The following is a 20,035-nucleotide window of genomic DNA, read 5'->3' as shown; positions in this document are numbered from 1 at the left end:
TAGTCCAACCTCTGGAAAGTGATATGGAGATTCCTCCAAAATCTGGAAATTGAGCCCCCATTCGACTCAGCTATTACACTCCTAGGGATATACCCTAAGAACACAAGAATACAACACAAAAACCCCTTCCTCACACCTATATTTATTGCAGCACTATTCACAATAGCCAGGCTTTGGAAACAACCAAGATGCCCTTCAACAGACGAATGGCTAAAGAAACTGTGGTACATATACAGAATGGAATATTATGCAGCCATCAGGAGAGATGAAGTCATGAAATTTTCCTATACATGGATGTACATGGAATCTATCATGCTGAGTGAAATAAGTCAGAGGGAGAGAGAAACGCAAAATAGTCTCACTCATCTATGGGTTTTAAGAAAAATAAATGTCATTTGTGCAACAATTCTCAGAGACAATGAGAAGAGGGCTGAAACATCCAGCTCACTTCATTAAGCTCACCACAAAGATTGGTGAGTACAGTTATAGAAATAACTACACAGAGAACTACCATAATCATGCTAATGAATGAGGGAACTGGAAAGCCTGTCTGGAGTACAGGTGGGGGTGGGGTGGGATGGAGGGAGATTTGGGACCTTGGTGGTGGGAATGTTGTACTAGTGAATGGGGTGTTCTTTACATGACTGAAACCTAATCACAATCATATTTGTAATCAAGATGTTTAAATAAAAAAAAGAAAAAAGAAATTAAGACATTAGAGAAAAATCTTTAAATATTCAAAAACACTTGATCAACTAAGAAAATTAAAATTAACATACAAAAATATATGTTTAATTTTTTTCCATTATTTAAATTGTATTTTCTGAGTGTACATTGATTCACATATGATTTATACTTTTGTAACATTAAATAATTAGTTATATGAGATACTAAATCCCTGTTGGCAATCTACTAATTCAGCTATGCACAACACGTTTTCAATGGAGAAAAATCAAGCAACAAATCTGACTTTAAGGTATTTAATGACATGTATATATGAAACACAATGAATTTCAATTCTTATATAATATTCTATAGTCTGGGAGTTGACCTAGCTATAACTTTCTATTTATTATAGGGAAGTAGTATTGATCTGAATCCCTAATATTTTAATTTAAATCTTCCAACTCTCTAGCATCATTTTTGAGAATCACATTGTTATGTAATATCTGGTCTAATATAGCCATCCTACTGTGTTGCATAAATTATTTACAAAACAAAAAGGAAACATCAATTCTTTGCAGGGAATATATTTATATTTTAGAAAATAAAAGAGAGATCTTTAGAAGAACTTCAAAGAAAATTACTTAAATAAATGGCACAGAGATAGTGTTCTTTTTAAATAACACATTCTTATGAAATTGCACATATTTCTACTGTAAAATGTTAAGGAAAGAAATAAAATACCTGTGAATTTTTAGGCAGAATTTATATTGTAGAATTGTTTTTCACTATAAGTTGATTAAAGAACAAACAAAAGCTGATTTTGAATATTTGTATTGCTGGTTTATATTTAGAACTGCATTAAATTAAACATTGGTTTGAGGATTAAAAAATATCTGAACTCTAGAAAAAAATATGAAAAAATTTTATTTTGGGCTTTGATGTTGCTATTTCATGGTATTTTTTTTATTGGTTTTACTCAGGTCTTGGTTCTGACTCTTTCCTCAGAGGTCAGGAAACATATGCTACGTGAGAGATTAAATCAGAGTTAACCATAGTTTTTAAGTGCCTTAAATTCTATATTATCTCTCAAGACTCAGACTCAATTTTCCAATGAGTCTGAGACAAAAAATCATAAATTCTCTGCTTTATTGTAATGCACCATCATTGTAAATTTGGAATAAATACTACTTGCATTAAAGTTCTTAGTATGTATTTTATATCTTAACAAAATTACTGGAAGCATATATAAACTAATTACATATACTAATTTTAATATAATATATTCTCCTGGTCCCTTCGTGTAACAAAAATCTCATACTTTTTAGTTTTGTGTGGCTTTTTTCAGATTTTGTCTATTGTGGATAGTAGTGCAAGGAATTTAGGGGAGCAAATGTGCTTTTACCATTTTACTTTGGGGCCTTTTGATGATATTCCAAGAAGTGGATTTGCTGGGTTGAATGGAAGCTCAATTTCTAGATTTTATTTTGCTGAATCTCCATATTGTTTATTCAGAAAAGCTAGTCCAGATGATTTTCCAACTAGCAAATGAGTCCAAATTTTTCCGCATTTATGCCAGCACTGGTTGTTCTTGCTCTTTTTGATGTGTTGCAGTCTTTGTGGTATGAGATATCATTGATATGTTGATTTGCCTTACCCTAATAATTTGTGATGTAGAACATTATTTCATGTTCTTTTTGGTCATCTGAATTTCTTCCTCCTTTAGGAATCTTTTGTTTATTACTTCTTTCCATTATTTTTCTTGGAAATTTTACCAGTACCTCATATTATTGATAATAACTCCTTATCAGATAACTGTTGGGTAAATTTCACGCACTTATTGGACAGTCTTCATATTCTGTCCATTGCTCCTTTTGAGGCACAGAAGCTTCTCCTTTTTTCTTTTTATTTTTCTTTGCTTTTCTTTTCTTTTCTTTTTTTTTTTTTTTTTAGTTTTTAGGCCTTACCTAGTGGTGCTCAGGGACTACTACTGGCTCTGCACTCAGAAATGCTGGGATGCCAGCAATTAAACCCGGGTCATTTGTGGGTTGGTTACGCGCAAGGCAAAAAAGCCTTACCATTGTGCTATCTCTTTAGCCTTGCAGAAGCTTCTTAATTTGTTGTAGTTTCATATGTTTATCTTTACGTCCACTTGTTTGTCAGTTTGCAGTCTTAATTGTATAATCTCCTTTCCTGAAATTCTCAATTAACCTTTAAGTGTATCTTACTATCCTCACACCACCTTCCAAATACACACACACACACACACACACACACACACACACACACACACACACACACACACACACACATACACACACACACACACCTTGAAATGTTTACTTAAGTGATCTAGTGCTGTGAGAAGTTAGGTGGAAGAGTTTATGCTTAGATTTTTTTCTCTCTCCAAGATTACAAAGGAAAGAATAAACAAATATAAAGATGTCAACTTTAACACATTTCTCTACTTGTTTAGTTCTAACATGATGTGCAACTGTGAGGTTTTAGGTGTTTTTTTCCCTAGTTCTGGGAGATCAAAATTGGTAAAAGTAGCCAAAATTCGAAGAAAGGAAACATATGAGGATGTAAGAACACATTGCGAATATACTTAAACTGTCAAAACAACGTAAGATATATAGCTATGTATATAAAATAATGCTGAACAAACAAGTGACAAATGTAAGATTTTGTTTTTGTTACTTATGCCCTCATATAAAGGTCATGATCATATTAGTTAGTATTGAGTGACGAACAACTTATTAAATATTGTATATGAGGGAAAGAACTTCTTATTCAACTGTTGCTCTCAATCTTTAGTGGACTTTATAATTCCATGAGAAGTTAAAAAAGTATAGGTGAGCATTTCTACCTCTAATTTTTAATTTAGGAGGTCTAAGACTGTGTTTAAGAATCTGCCTTTTTACTATATTAATCTGGTTATTCTGTTGTATACCAGACTTAAAAATATTAAAAATCAAATTGAAAATTTGGTATGAATGATTATTATAAAGATTATTAAAATTCATATCGTGAAGAACAAAGCCAATGGAAACTATATTTTATCCTATCTCATTTCCTTCCCAGCAGGAATCCATTTAACATTCACTAATGCCAGGCCTACTTTGTTGAGGTCATAAATTATACTGAGAAAACTAAGAACACTTGTATAGGTTAGATAAATATTTTTACTGCATAACTTCAGAGAAATAAGATTATAAAGTGAAATACTCACATTAGCTTGGATGATGACAAAGTAGCGAGTCTTATCTTCATAGTTTAGTCTTTTTCTTAAAACTACATTTCCGGTCAACATAAGAGGAATTTCGAAGGTGTCATTGGATGTCTATAAATAGATAAAGATAAAATTACACATTTTCTGAATTGAAGATATAATAGAAAATTAAATGAAGTAATTATAATATTCTTGAGATTTACAGATGATATTACTTGCAATTTAAAATCTAATGTCAATCAAGCTTCAGTTATGATATACTTTTCATTAAATAGTTACTTCTCCAATAAGTCATATTATCTTTCCAGTGATAAATCATTGGTTTAAGAGGATGTAAATATTTATGTTTTAGGACATGAATATATTGCTTTTCACTATGATGATTTCAACATTTTGAAAGCAATAATGAAGAAACTTGTTTTCTGTGATAATTATTTGTATCATTAGTGTCAGTCATAAAAATACCCTGGGATATTTATACATAAACACTAAATAATATATTTTGAAATATTTCTTTATATCATCAGATTTTCATAATTGATTTTATTACCATGGAGCTAAGGATTACCATCAAGTTTTCAACATACATCATCTCTTAAAAATGGTCCATGTTCAATAGTTTTATCTTTTGCCTTTTTGTTATTGTTTTACTTTGTTTGCTTGTTTATGTTTTGATCAACATCTGGCTATGAACAGGTGCCATTCCTACTATTGTATTCTGGGATCACTTCTGTCTCACTTCAGTGACCATAATGTAGTATCAGGAATGAAATGAGTCAGTCATATGCAAGGCAATGAATGGTCTTATTTGCTAAATCTTCCTTTGAGCCCTGAACTGTGATAATTTAAGTATTCAAACCAGTACTTCATTAAAACAGTAGTTTTCTTTAAAAATAACATGGTATAAATATACATACATATATTATATACATATATTGGGTTTACATATATGTATATAAATATATATTTTATTTTTGTTCACACACGGCAGTGCTCAGGAGTTACTTCTGGTTCTGTGCTCAGGGGTCATTCCTGGAAGTGCCTTTGGGACCATAAAGAAAAATGGGGCTCAAACTCGAGCCTGTCACATACAATGCAATGCCCTATCTCTTGTGCTATTATTCTTGCCTCTGTATTTTAATTTTTTATATATTTCAGAGATGCTACTCACTAGATAGTGCTACAATACCAGTAGAAATGAAATATATCCCTGATAATATGAAATTCTAAAATTCACAGAAATTTTAGGCATATGAAATTCTAAAATTAAATCCTAACATGTTAGATCTATTATGGCTATATGTTGCCCTCAGTGTAACAATGTATTCATTCATAAAGAGTAAAATGTATTGAGTTTGTTTTTTATCCTTAATACTCTTAAAAATTAGATACTACAAGAATCTTCAATAACTTCAACAAATAAATTTTATTTCCAATGCTGAAACATTATTTAGTTTGATTACTTAGTTTAGTAGTAAAATTATTAGTCCTTCAGAAGGAAAGAGGGAGAGTGTGAGTAAAAAGAGAGAATATTGTTTTTTCCCATACCCCCAAGAATAATGTTTAATTACAAAAGAAAAAGGAATGAAAAGACTGTGTGTGTGTGTGTGTGTGTGTGTGTGTGTGTGTGTGTGTGTGTGTCTTTGTGTTGATCTTTTTATTTATTTGGTTTGTTTCAGTTTTGGATCCTCCAATTAGCTGTGCTCAAGGGACCAGATGGCCTCCTGGGATCAAATCCAGATCATCAGTGTGAAAGGCAAACAACTCAGCCACTGAAATATCACTTGACTCATGGGAATTTATTTTTCAAATGGGAAGGAATGGTGGAATGGTAGATACTTCTACTTATTTTCATATATACAGGTTTGTTTCATCAATAGAGTGGGTTGTCATAGCTGTATGATCCCCTAAACAATTTAAGTTTCTAAGAGAAAGATCTGTGAGTTCTTAATTTGTTTTTGTTTGTTTTTGCTTTAGGAGACAACCAGAGGTTTTTAGGGATAACTCTTTACACTTTTCAGTAATTGGAATGTGAAGGAGCAGACCAGGGTTAGTAATATTCAAGGTGAATGGCAACTGCCTTAAACCTTACACTACACCTTCAGTTCTTAACTGAATATGCAAATAATTTAAATTTAAATTTAAAAAAATGTGAACATCATTGTAAAACATGAATAGCATGATTTTATGGAACCAAGAAGGTCTCATGATATTACTTACCTCACTACAAAAATAAGTAAAATATTTACATTCCTGGGCCAGAGACTGGGCAGAGCATTTGCCTTACATAGGGTTGTATCCCTGGAAGCAGACAGGAGTTATTGTAATTCCTGAGTAAAAAGCCAGCAGTAACTCCTTAGCATAGCCAGGTATGGCCCAAAAATAAAACAAAAATCAAACTAAAAAAATAAGATAAATTTCTAGCAGCTTAACAAAATATAGATAATACATGTTTTGTTAGCACCTATATATTTTGACTATAAATAAAATTTTGCCTTTGAATTATTGCAAGTTACCATATTTTCCAGCATATAAAGTGACTGGGTATATAAGCTGACCCCCTACTTTTCCTATTAACATATAGTGCTTGGGTTATATTCACCATGTAAGACTCTCTTAAAACACACCAAATGGAAATTAAATAATGTAAGAGAAAAAGAGTAGAATCCTCAAAGTTTATCAGTATATGTTTAATAAAACTAGACTTTGGGGTGCCAACAATTATTTTACATTTGTCATTTGTAGTGAGTGGCTATGATTTTTTTTTTATTGTGATCTACATTGAAAGCAAGGAGAGGTTCTCCAAGAGCAACTGGCTGGGGTTCAGTGGTTAATAGGACAACTAGAGGGAGACATAAAAGCTGACTGAGCACTGGAAAGCCTCATATCAGCAATGACATCCGGTGGCTGGATGGGATGCAGCATTTGGTAACTCAGCTCCTCTGTGTGTCCTGAAAGATGAACCAGGACAAGCAGAGGACAGAGATGATGCCTGGAAGCTGGATGGGATGTGGTGGTAAGACCAGGGCAATCACTCATCCGTGAAAGTGGAATAAATTTTAGCATGCTGTATACTGGCATATAAGATGACTCCCGACTTTTAAGAAGTTTTTCATGAGTTAAAAAGTCTTATACTATGGAAATAAATGGTAACTCAAAATGGTGACATATTTTTCCTTGCTTATATCTTCTTGAATTTGAAAAAAAAAAGTATGTGCTTGACATCATACAAAAGAGATTATGCTTTAGTTTTTCTCCTTTGTCTTAAAAATAAAGGGCTTCAAATATATTACTAAGAAAAATTTACACAAGAGGGTCAATAAACAATATATCTACTGAAACTTATGTTTAATATCTTTAAGAAGGACATTTCCTACTCATTGGTGCCTAAATTCTCAGAGTGCTTTCCTAAGTCTCAGAGTCATTATTACATATACAGAATCATAGTACTTATATATGGTAGTTAGAATAATTCCATGAAATAATACAATGGTCTAAATGGGAGTTGTCGCAAACATGCTTGTCCACAGAGTATATTGAAGAGAAGGAAGAAAACTGAGTATAAGAGATGAAAACAAATATGAAAGGATAGGGACCAGAGGCCAACCAGTCTTATTCACTAATGGAGATTAAAAAAAAAAAGAAAAAGGACAGATTAAAACTCCAAGCCAAATTTAGCAACAATGGAATCAAGAGATACAAATTCTAACCATCTAAATTAAATGAGCCTATTATTCTGGTAAGCTATGGGGGTAAAGGGTGGTGATCTGAATACACTCTAAAAACATGGTGGAGGGAGATCGACACTGGTGGTATAATCGGCTGAAATGCATTTTATATTGGATATCCAAATATTAAGGTCCTTGTAAATCAAAATGATTTTGTTAAACACACACACACACACACACACACACACACACACACACACACCTAATACTGAGATTTTCACTTAGTTCACTCTAACTTTTTGAAAAGATTTGTAATCAGTTCTCTCGATATCACTTCTTATTTTTTGTTTTGTTTTTGGGCCGCACCAGAGATGCTCAGGGTTTACACTTGGCTATGTGCTCAGAAATGACTCCTGGCTTGGGGGACCATATGGCATGCCAGGATCAAACCGAGCTCCATCTTGGGTCAGTTCTCTGCTATGTAAATGCACTACTACTTTCTTAAAAAATATTAAAGTGCTTAGAAAACAGAATTTAAGTGTTTTTTGTTTATTTGTTTGATTTATTGCAGGGTCATACCAGATGGTGATCAGTGTCTATTTCTTTTTATATTTAGAAATCAATAATGATAGTGTATAAGGGTTTCTTAATGTGAAGCTGGGGACTGAAGCCCAGTTGACCATATGCAAAGCAAGTACTTTACCCACTGTATTACTACTCTGGCCACATGTTTCACATTAAAAAAAAAAAACTCAGTACTAGTGGATTGTGGGAACTTTGGGGGTAATGGGGTGAAATGAGTTTGTACCATACATTTTGTTATTAAATGTAACCATATAACTATAAAAAATTCAAAGATTATAAAATGAATGACTAAAATCATTGAGTAAAGGAAATTTAAATCTAACAATAAATAAATATGATACTATAGATTTAGTAATGTAGCTAACAATGGGTATTTATAAAACAAGGATACTAACTAACTTTAAACACCATGTGGCTTTTCATATCCACCATAATTGTGTTCTTTAATATATGGTAAGCTTCCCCAATGAAAACCATGGTAAATTATATAATAAATTCTAACATATATTGTAGTTTATATCTTATTTTTTAAAAATGAGTTAAATTCCTTACATTAAATTTATTAACTTATATATTATAAAATATATTATTATTGTGAAGCATATAAAACTAGTTCATTTCATGTTTAAAGACCTTTAAAATTGATGAGTTCACTAACTTATTTGTAAGAATACATTAATCAAGAAATGATAGTTTGTGATGCTAATAGAAAAATACTAAAACTATGGCTTAACATGGAAAATTTAAATTTGCTATTCACTTTCTATGTTTCTATCTTTCTCTGTATATATATGTGTGTGTGCATATATATATATATATATTATTTTAGAGGAAGTCAAACCTGATGGTACTCAGTGCTTATTCCTGGCTCTGTGCTTAAGATCACACCTGGTGGCCTTGAGGTATCTTATTGGGTGCTGGATACTGTACAAGTAGGCTGAATGCAAGAGAGTCACTCCCCATCCACTCTGTTATTTATCCAGCCCTCTCTGCATATCATAGAAATTTAGTAATTGGACTCTGTTATGTTGTTATTAGCAGTATTATAATTTTCACCTCAAAACATTTTTGTTTATTGGACAGTGAAGAAAAAATGCTGCTTTGTACAGGGCTAGAGAAATAATACAGTAAGACTTGTAAAGGCTGAACCGGGTTTAATCACAAAAACTCCTATAAACCCTTAAGCATAATCAGGAATTATTCCTGACATGACAGCCAGGTCTAACCCTTAAAAATTGTTGTGTAGCCCCAAAACAACAACAAAATGCAACTTTGTACATGGAACACATAAGAAACAAATTGTCTTTAAAATATATATATTAAGGCTTTATAATTTTAATGATTGATATTGGCTAAAATTTATACAAAACCCTTTCAACATCTTACCCTCCTACATATCCAATGTTCCTCCTCCTTCCTAACCCAATGGCCTAAGTCAGGGGTCCTCAAACTTTTTAAACAGGGGGCCAGTTCACTGTCCTTCAGACTGTTGGAGGGCCAGATTATAGTAAAAACAAAAATTATGAACAAATTTCTATGCACACTGCATATGTCTTATTTAGAAGTGAAGAAACAAAATGGGAATAAATACAATATGTGGCCCGCAGGCTGTAGTTTGAAGACCCCTGGTCTAAGTGATACATTTTCTATTAAAGACTGTTTCTCGGTTTCCATTGCCTTTGAGTGTTTGTTGTTTCCTATCATTTTTTTCTACACCACATGTGATGAAGGAGATATTCTGTTTCTATCCTCTGGTTCTGATTAACTTCAATCAATACAATACTTTAGATTTATTCAGTAGTTCCAAATTGTATGATTTCATCTTTTTGTTTGGACACTTCTCAAAACTGTTGTCTTATCTCTCTCTACCAGAAGAATTGCAAGAGAAAAGCAAAACTATCTGATTCAAAAATCTAACTCAATTCCCACTCAGTGACTACAAATAAAACCTACTCACTGTTTTTTTTTTTTCTGTATCTATAACTAGGAAAGAATACTAAGACTTTGATAAATCATATAATTGAAAAAGAAAGAGGAAGATCAACTGTCTATGTATGATTGCAGTGCAATCAAATATCTGTTGAAAAACTTATCCTTTAACCAACTTATAAATTCAAAGAACTGAAGCTTGAATAACTCTCATAAATAAACATTTAAAATCCAACCAATTTAAAAGATTCTTTGAAATAACATTTGGTAATAGGAAAAATGATGATATATATTCTCAAATAAATATTTTCTTAATATTAGTCTGATTATTTTTAAGTTGACAGTAATTAGTTCTTTGATCTCACATTGCAAATTTTATAAGAAATTTCTTTTAACAACAACAACAACAATAACAACAAAAAAAAAAAAAACCCTGTATATTCTGGGCATGGATCCAAAGAATAAAAGAATAAGAAAGTATAGAGAGGATTAAAAAAACAGGCACAAAAACTTTAGTATTGTTTGATAAATCAACTCAACAGATTATTTTCCCAAATCTGATCCTTTACATCTGATAAAACAAATAAAAAGAGATCAAATATTAAAGATGCTTTAGTTTTAAGTATTATGATTTACGTTTTTATGGACTTAATAAAATAACACTTGTCTTAAGAACAAAGATATAAACAATTGCTTGCCTTACAAGTACTTGACTCAGGCTTGATCCTTAGCACCTGTTTACCTGTTTACCTGAGCTCAACCAAAACTTATCTCTGAGCCGAGAGCCAAGAGCAATCCCTGAACACCATCCCCAAACCAAACAGAAAACATACAAAAGGTTTATTTCTATAAAGTTTTATATTGGACAAATTTAAATTTTCATAGTAAAGATCTATATATTTCCTTACTTTCAATCTTTTTATAATTATATCCACGTTATAAAAAAGTATTGATGATCTAACAATAATTTCAGTTTTCCTTTGAATAATGCCAAGATAAAACTCTATTCTGTAAAAGTTGTAAGGAGAGATAAAGATAGAGAGAATTCTTTTTCAAGGAAGTGCTAATTTCATGATATTCAAATATGATAATGATGACACTAAAATATAGCAAGTGTAAGAGATTCTTAAAGGATTTTAAGATTTTCTGACTCTACTTTCTAACAAAGAATCTCTTCCCTTCCAATACAATCAGAACATTCACTTGCTTAGTAGTATAATGGCACACTTATTATGACATGGCATTATATAATATTCACTTGAAAACAGCCTAGTTCTAGACATTCTTACTAGTTTGATAAAAAAAACAATAAAGGAACTCATAATATTTAAGAGCTAAGGGAAATTTAACTTTTTTTAAATATAATTTTTATTTTGATCATAGTGGCTTACATATTGTTGACAATATTTTAGGTACATATTTACATAAAATCAGGGGGGATTCCCATCACCGATTTGTCCTCCCTACACCTCCGTTTTTGTCCTACCTCCCATATCCTCTTCCCTCACCCCCGGGGCTGCTAGAATATGTGGTCCCCTCTGTACCTAGCTTACTACTTAGTAGTCTTGGTCTTGGTGCCTCCCTTATTTCCCCCTCTAACTGGGAGGCAGGACTAGATAGTACAAGTTGTGTGGTTTTGTTTGAAGAAGAGAAAAGTAATAAACTGGGGTAAAAGTCTAATATGCCGAAAATGGGCAGAATCCTTCTAGGGGCTCTCATCATCGTTTTGAGAGACAAAGGAGAAAAAGAAGGTGAAACACCCCAAAAGTACAAAAAGAAGTGTCAAATATCCAGTGAGCACGCCAACAATAACGATAAGCACCACAAAACAAGCCATGGTCTTGAGATAAAAAACATGGCAGAGCACATAAAGAAAGAAAAGAAAAAAAATATATAAATGGAAATATCAACCTCAATAACCACACCAAAACAAAGAAATCAACAAAAAGTAGATAGGTAAATAAAAATAAAATAATAATAATAATAAAATAAAAATAATATATAAAAATAAAAAATGTTTTGTGCTTTTTGCCTTTTTTTCCCCCTCCTGCACTGGCACAGTAAATATTGGGGTCATTCTTAAAGGAATTCACTTGGCCTAAGAGATATGGGGTTTCTCCACCCTTGGAGGATATTGTCATGGGATTAACTATGGACTCCGCTCAGGTTCATTTACTCTCCCGGTGGTGCTTTCGTGATGTTTGGAAGACTTCTGCTCTATCCTGGGAGATAAAATCAGACCTCTGTATCTAGAGATCTCAGTATCTGCACAGGTCCAGGAGTGGGACTTATTATGAAGTCTTTCTTTGTGGTTCTAGAAGTTCTGTTCCCTCAGTGTCATTTTAACCCATCTTCTGTGGTTAGTGGTCTTGGTCTTTGCACTGATCCTAGGATGGAACCTAGGATAGGGTCTTTCATTGTGTTTCCAGAAGCCCCATTCAGTTGCAATTGTCTCTGCCACACCTTTGGAACTGGGGATCATGGTTGCTGTGCAGATCGTAGTTCAAACCTTAGACTAGGGCTTTTTTACTAGTCCCAAGATATATACAGTCCGGTCATGGTTCTAGCAGCCAGTCATCTGTAAATCGCGATCTTGGCTTTTGGACCGACCAAACTTGCAGTGGTCCTCAAACTATGGCCCACGGGCCACATATTGTATTTGTATCTGTTTTGTTTCTTCATTGCAAAATAAAATATATGCAGTGTGCATAAGAATTTGTTCATAAGTTTTGTTTTTACTATAGTCAGACCCTCCAAAGGTCTGAGGGACAGTGAACTGGCCCCCTGTTTAAAACGTTTGAGGACCCCTGGACCAAAGGGTGACAAGTCTTCTGATTTTGTCTTATCGTTAGCTGGTGAGGTAGGATAACCTGCTCTTAGGTCAAGTTGCTCTCATTTTCCTCGTTGTCAGGATATCATATTAGAGCTGGCACTTGTTGGTGGCCCAGCAGTATTAAGGATGTCCCTGATGGGATTTGTGGGAAACTTAACTTTTAAAGATAGCAAGAAGTCAAACCTTTTTTACTAGCATAAAGAAATAAATTTCACAGTAACACAGTAAATAACCACTTATACTTGAAAGGGAATCCTACACAGGTTTCCACACAATTATTCTTGTCAACACCATTACTGTTACTTTTGAACCTTTGACGAGAAGCCTGTTAAGCTAACTCCAGACTCTTAGACCAGAGAAGATATGAAAAAATAAGTGTGTTTGATTTTAACCACTTAAGTTGTGATAATTTGTTATTGAAAAATAGGTGGCTAATGCATAGTATTTTCTCTGAAGCTTTTCTGCAGGCCTGATGGTGTCACTTAGTAATAAAATTGATAGCTACTTCATTTAGTAAATCTTTTGTTGATTAATTATAAATGGTATTATAATTTACTTCTTTAATATTTGGGAAGACAGGCAAATAATACTGCAAAAACACTGAAGGTCCTTCCTCCTACTATTTATAATACTTTTTCGAGTTCAATTGCTCATAGAAAATACCATTTTAGTGCTTCTGGTTCAATACATAATTCAGGATGAAAGTATATATATGTTCCTTAATTTCACTTTTAAAAATTTTGACATATTTCTGCTATTGTCATTCTTTACTAGTATGAAGAGAAACTAGTGTGCTTTAGAGACAAAGAATGAATATGAGTGCTTGTTTTTTAAAATATATTGAAAAAATATAATAAAAAGGAACACATTTATAATTAATTTTCCATTTAATTATGGCAGATTTACTCCTATTTACTTCACTCAATTCAGCCACATTCACTGAACAAAATGCAAAATAAAACCTAAAAATCTGATGTCCATGATGAGATAAATAATAGAGGCACAATCTGGGAGAAATAATACATCTCTCACTAAACATGAATGAGTTTTTCTATTTTATGGCAGTTAGCCCGCAGTAAGGTTGATTTTAGGTTCTTAAGTGGGTAGTCTGACAATTTTAAGTCATTCTGAAGAGAAGAATGAAGTGATTTAATATAAAAAGTAAAGGTGATGGAAAGAAGAAAAGTAGGTACAGAAAAGCAAACAAAAGCAAAAAATGATAAGGTATAAAATGTGAAAAAATGATAAGTCATCCATTATTGTTCTTCTTGTTTTTGTTATTCTGTAGGCCACATATTTACAAAATGTGAACTCAGGTGGGGGGGGTCAGAGATCTGAATCACTTCAGTTGGTGCTCAGGGCTTAGTTCTGGTTTTGTGCTCAGGGAGTAGTCACACCTAACAGTGCTCAGAAACCACATGCAGTACTAAGTATCACAATTGGGTCCACAGATGAGAAGATTAAATTAAAAGATTAAAATGTCTTAGTTAGAAAAATAAATAGAAGGTTTGTGCTTTGGGTTGAATAATTGTAAATGGTATTATAATTTACTTCTTTAATATTTGGGAAGACAGGCAAATAATACTACAAAACACTGAAGGTCCTTCCTCCTACTGTTTATAATACTTTTTCAAGTTCAATTGCTCATAGAAAACACCATTTTAGTGCTTCTGGTTCAATCTACAAGTGGAACTATACATACATAATTCAGGATGAAATATATATATTTGGGTCAGGAATATGGTTGAAAGGGTATGTGGACTGGTTCCTCTTAGTTTCCTGACATTACCAAGAGCAGCAGTGCTGTGAGATTCACCTGGAAAAAGTTGGTATGGCCCAAAAAACCAGAACTAAAAAGTTTATAATCAGAAGTTTTGTGATCTTCATTTTTTTATTTCATTATGGGAGCATCTGGACTTTGGTGACTTTTGATTAACAAAATCTATTGGGGAATATTTTTTATGGCATGTTTAAGATGTTAGTTTATTTTTCATGAAACATATATATCACATTAGCTATTCCATCTCCATTAATTAATTACAATGCTTAAAGGTTCAAAATATAGTAGAAAATAAGTAAAATGCACAGCATGCCATGATAAAACTAATGTATTAAAATATATTTAAAATATTACATGTAAGTATAGTAAATAGGAAATATAAAACTATAGTATAAAATCAGTCTCTAGAAATACAAATTTTAGTCTTAAAGTGAGCCTTTCATTTTTTAAATTATGATTATTAAAATAGCTTTTGGAGATGAATGATATTGTAAAATATATAGAATTTTAAGTATTCTGAAAGAGTCACATTGTGAGTAGGTATTTACCTACCGGATCATCTGGATTATATTGAATAACATATTCTATCTGTCCATTTGGGCCATCATCTATGTCTGTTGCTCCATTGTCTCCTGCAAATCCTGTAAATATTGTGGTACCAACTGGAGTAAGCTGAAAAATAAATTTTAAAAAATTGTAAAAGTAATGCCATTATTTGTATAGCAGATGTGACACAGTATAAAAACTCAGTTCTTTGTTAAAGCGAGGAAGAATAGGCAGCATCCTTCATCACAGGCATAAAATATTTTTGAAGGAACAATTGTAAATGTTACAGAATTTTTTTGTAAGGCTGAAATAAATCTCAAGATTACAGTACTTGCTTTGGGTAAATAAACTCTGGCCTTGATTCAGTGTAAAACATCTTTAAAACTTATTTATCATCAGACCCCATGTAGAAAATTATCTGATCTTCTTTCTTGATTAACCTTGAGTTAACTTGAGAAAGTTAGCTTGTTTTTTTTTTTTTTTTAGCCTAAAACCATTTCGAAAAGGTCAGTAAATCGAGGTTGATAATTATATGCAAGAGTAAATTTGAGGAAGATAACACAAAGACCATGGAAATTCAGTCAGAGGAGGGAGAGAAAATGTTAAGTGTCTATTATTCATTGACTAAAAAGCCATTTTGTGACAGACATTCAAGAGCTGTAGTTACTAACTTTTAATTTCAGATAACTAAGCAACAATACCAGGAATGGCAAAATACTTTATTATCACATAAAAATTCATGATTAGTTTTCTGGCCTAAGTGTCAAGTTTTATTTTCATTGACTTTTTCTAAAATATCAGTTACTTTTTCTTATCTATAGAAATTTTCATGATGTATTTCCACAATACAGCCGCAGTCCTCATTCTTTAGTTGGGATAATAATCTGATTTCTTATCAATTTTCATTATTTAAAGAAACATGCAGACACAGTATCTCTCATATCAAATCAGAATATGGTGATTTTTGTGGTATTTTAATTTTGCTCTTTATTTAATTAATACGTGCATTGTCAAAATAGATAAAAGTAGTGTTTGTAGGAATAAAAGCATATTGTGCCTCAACAAATCACAGAATATTTTGCATATATTTTATGAACTTTTATCATGTGCTGATAGTTCTATGTATTTGTTTTTTGGGGGGCACACCAGTAGTGCTCAGGGGTTACTCCTGGCTATGCACTCAGATATCGTTTCTGGCTCATGGAATGCAGGGATCGAACCAAGTTTGTGCTGCATCTGCCACTTGCAAGGCAAATGCTGTGCTTTCATCCAACCCCTATTTCTATTTAAAAAAAGCTTAAACTGCTGAAAATATTACATTTAAACAAGTATCACTAAAATAAACTTAAACAGCCTTTTTCAGTCATAAACACAGTTAAAAATTATAAAAATTCTGTAGCACTTTCACCTCAGCCTCCAGTGAAAAATAGGAATTATTTTTCAGTGGTTGTACACATAAAAATGTTTATATATATATATATATATATATATATATAAATGTATACATATATATTCCTATTTCTATGTAAATGATGGCACACCATATATTATTTATTGTAGTAATAAATATACTACTTTGTTACCATACCATAGATGTCTAGACAATAAATGTTTTAATGTCACTATATTTGTATTTAAAATAACTTGATTTACACAGGACATAGTTTTCATCATTGTGCATATTTAAGAGTGTTTTTCTATACCTGTTTTAACTTGGGTTGTCACCCAACATACAACATCAAAGCATTCATATTCCTTCAGCTCTGTCTTTTGCACTCCTTTCATATTTTGTCCACTTGCAAATCAAATTCTACATTCTGAATCTAAAGGTCAGATTTGAATTACGTGTTTCTTGCTTTGTTTCTTTCTGCCCACCTAGAGTGATATCATCAGGAACTTCCTTGTCTCCTTGTGATTTGTTTTATTTAGTTTATAACCTTCCAATTCTCTTCATTCTTTCACAAATGTCAAGACTAACTTTTATAGCATCTGAATCATAGTCCATTAAGCATGCATAAGACTTTATTTTTTTCATCTGTAATTAAAGTCAAGGCTATTTCTAAACTTTGGCTATTATAAACAGTAAAACTAATTTTGTTAATAAAATGCTATTGGTTATTTTTGTTATAACTGTATTATTAACTTATAAAAATAGTATTATAAATTCCTTAAATGAATAGAAAAATATGTTTTTTTCTCCAGATTATTACTTTTTATTAGCTAAATATAAATGTCCAAATTGGGATTGCCCTATTATTTGGTAAGACTTTTATTTTTTGGGGAAGTGTTCAATTTTTAAAATCTAAGAAATCTCCATACTGGTTTTCAAATGGACTGGTTAATATTTCCACCCAAAGTATTAGAAGGCTTTATTTTTAATACCCTTCCTAACATTCCTTCCTTTAGCTATTTGTGATAGAGGCTATTGCCTCAATAGTCGGTGGCATCCATTACATCAATATGCATTGCCCTATTAATTAGTGTCAATAAGCATTTTTTGATTTGACTATTGGTCATCTATAAGTAAGTTTTTTTGAATAACTGTAAATTCATATGTTCTGCCAGATTTTCGTAAATATCTTTTGATGTTGTGTTTTCATAGTTCTTTATAAACAATCACTTTTTGAATTTATATGTGTAAATATATATTCATTCAGCAGGATGCCTTTTTATTTTACTGACAATTTCTTTTGATGTGTGGAAAGATTTTGTTTGATGTCCTCATTGTTTATTTTTGCCTTTTTTCTTGTAAGAATTAGAACACAATTATAATTGTGTTTTCAAAATATTTTTACTTAAACCAATATTGTGAAGTGCTTTCCTGTTTAATTAAAATTTAGTACGAATCCATTACAAATAAGTAGTTTGAGAATGAATAAAAGGAATGGTCTCATTCGATTCCATTTAAATGACTTCAGCCTCACATATCTACATAGAACCATTAGGTAATATAAATGTTATTAATGTAAATGTTTGAATGAAATAGCAAAAATACAATTTGCTGGCAGTGGAAATAGAGAATAAGCATATTTCAGAAATGCTATTATAGAGAAACTATGGCCAATCTCTAAAAAGGACTTCAAGTTTAAAATTATATATTTTATTGGGATAACATTGGTATGCAGTAGTATAAATGTTTATACTTTTAACATTAGCCAATTCCATACTTATGAATCAATATTCCTCTATCATAAGCTATTGGATACTTTTACTAAACACTTACCACACAGTAGCCTAAACATTATAATCAATCAAAGATCATTTTTATCGAGCATAGCACCTCCTTTCCTATATTTATCAGTACAAATTGGTGTGATTGTTATTGTTTTTCTCTTTTTGATTTACTTAGCTAGGTATGACACTTTGCAGTTCCATTCATATTGTAGGAAAATGTAAGATATTGTTTATTCCTAATTCTGAGTAGAAGACCATGATATATTTATATATCGCTATATATAATATACACTATTTTATTTATCCACTCATCTACTGTTAGGTTTTGGATCGTTTCTAGATTTTATCTACTGTAAATTCTATTAGTCATTTTAAGTATTTTGCTTACCCATTATTGGGTGCATATATGTTTAAGTATGTGATTTCTTCTTTATGTACAGAGTCATGATTATTAAATAATAACCCTCTCTGTCTCTTTTTAAGTCTGAATTCTGTGTTGTCTGATATAAGTATGGTCATCCCAGATTTTTTAAGGGAGTTATTTGCTTGAAGGATTGTTCTCCAACATTTGACCTTGATCATGTTTGTTTTGAATTTTCAAATATGTTTATTGTAGGCAGCAAAATGTTGGTTTGGTTTTCTGATCCATTTTAGCAGTCTATGTTTCTTAACTGGGGCATTTTGTTCATTAACATTGAGAGAGATAATTGTCATGAGAAAAAAAAAAGAAATAGTATATTTGTGGGCACTATTTAAGTGCCTTAAATTAGGCACGTCAGTTCCTCTTCTAAGGTTGATTTTGAATCTATAACGTTCCCCAGCTGTTTTTATCCATGAAGATGTGTATCCTTCCTTCAAACCTGAATTAAAGTATGGCTTGATAAAGTATTTATGGTGAGGCATTTGTTTAATTAATTTTTCTTTACTAATTCATTGCCTTCAGGCCTAGAGGGTCAATTTTGATAAATCTGCTGTAAGTCTTAAGGATTCTTTCCCTTTTGATCTTGCTGATTTAGTATAGTCTATCTCTCTATATGTAGTTTTCATCATAGTGACTAGGATGTACCTTGGTGTGCTTTTATTTGGGTCTTTTTTATCTAGTACACTTTTGGCATCCAATATGTGGGTGCATGCGCTCTTCAGCTATGGAAACTTCTCAGCAATGGTATCTTAGATTATTGTTTCTTCTTAAGAGTTTTTTTTCCTGTCTCTCTGGGACACCAATAATTCTTATATTGTTCCTGTTGATATTAGCCCAAAGGTCTATTGTCATCCATTTACTTATTTTGAGAAATTGTTCTATTTTTTTTATTTATTTTAAGTATCTTTACAATATCTTCTTTTGTATGAAGGTATTCTGCAGGTCTTCTTCTAGATCACTGATTCTGTTCTCAGCAGTTGTTAGAGTATTTATATTTATTTATTAAATTATTATTTTTAAAATAACCTATATTTTTCCAACTTTTCTAGTTAATAAAAAGACTTATGTCTCTGGTATAAGATTACATACTTGTTGTTGTATTGATTTACATTTCCCTAATGAAAGAGATGATAAGCACATTTTTATGTGTCTACTGGCCATCTCCCTTTCTTATTTGTTTCTGTTTGTTTTTTTTTTCCTATTT

General features: G+C 31.8%; 1 protein-coding gene across 1 annotated transcript in view; it reads right to left on the bottom strand.

Moving 5' to 3' along the window:
• The window catches only part of PCDH15 (protocadherin related 15), a 1,226,762-nt gene that overhangs the window by 326,243 nt on the left and 880,484 nt on the right, over positions 1-20,035 (bottom strand). The window contains exons 8-9 of the mRNA XM_049790532.1: positions 15,243-15,362; positions 3,896-4,006 (exon numbers count right to left, since the gene is read on the bottom strand). Of these exons, the coding sequence (XP_049646489.1) occupies positions 3,896-4,006; positions 15,243-15,362 (231 nt within the window). The remainder of the gene's footprint in view (positions 1-3,895; positions 4,007-15,242; positions 15,363-20,035) is intronic.

This window comes from Suncus etruscus, chromosome 17 (genome assembly GCF_024139225.1).
Source record: "Suncus etruscus isolate mSunEtr1 chromosome 17, mSunEtr1.pri.cur, whole genome shotgun sequence".
Taxonomy (NCBI): domain Eukaryota; kingdom Metazoa; phylum Chordata; class Mammalia; order Eulipotyphla; family Soricidae; genus Suncus; species Suncus etruscus.
The sequence above is the reverse complement of the archived record's forward strand: the minus strand, read 5'-3'. Positions and strand labels throughout refer to the sequence as shown.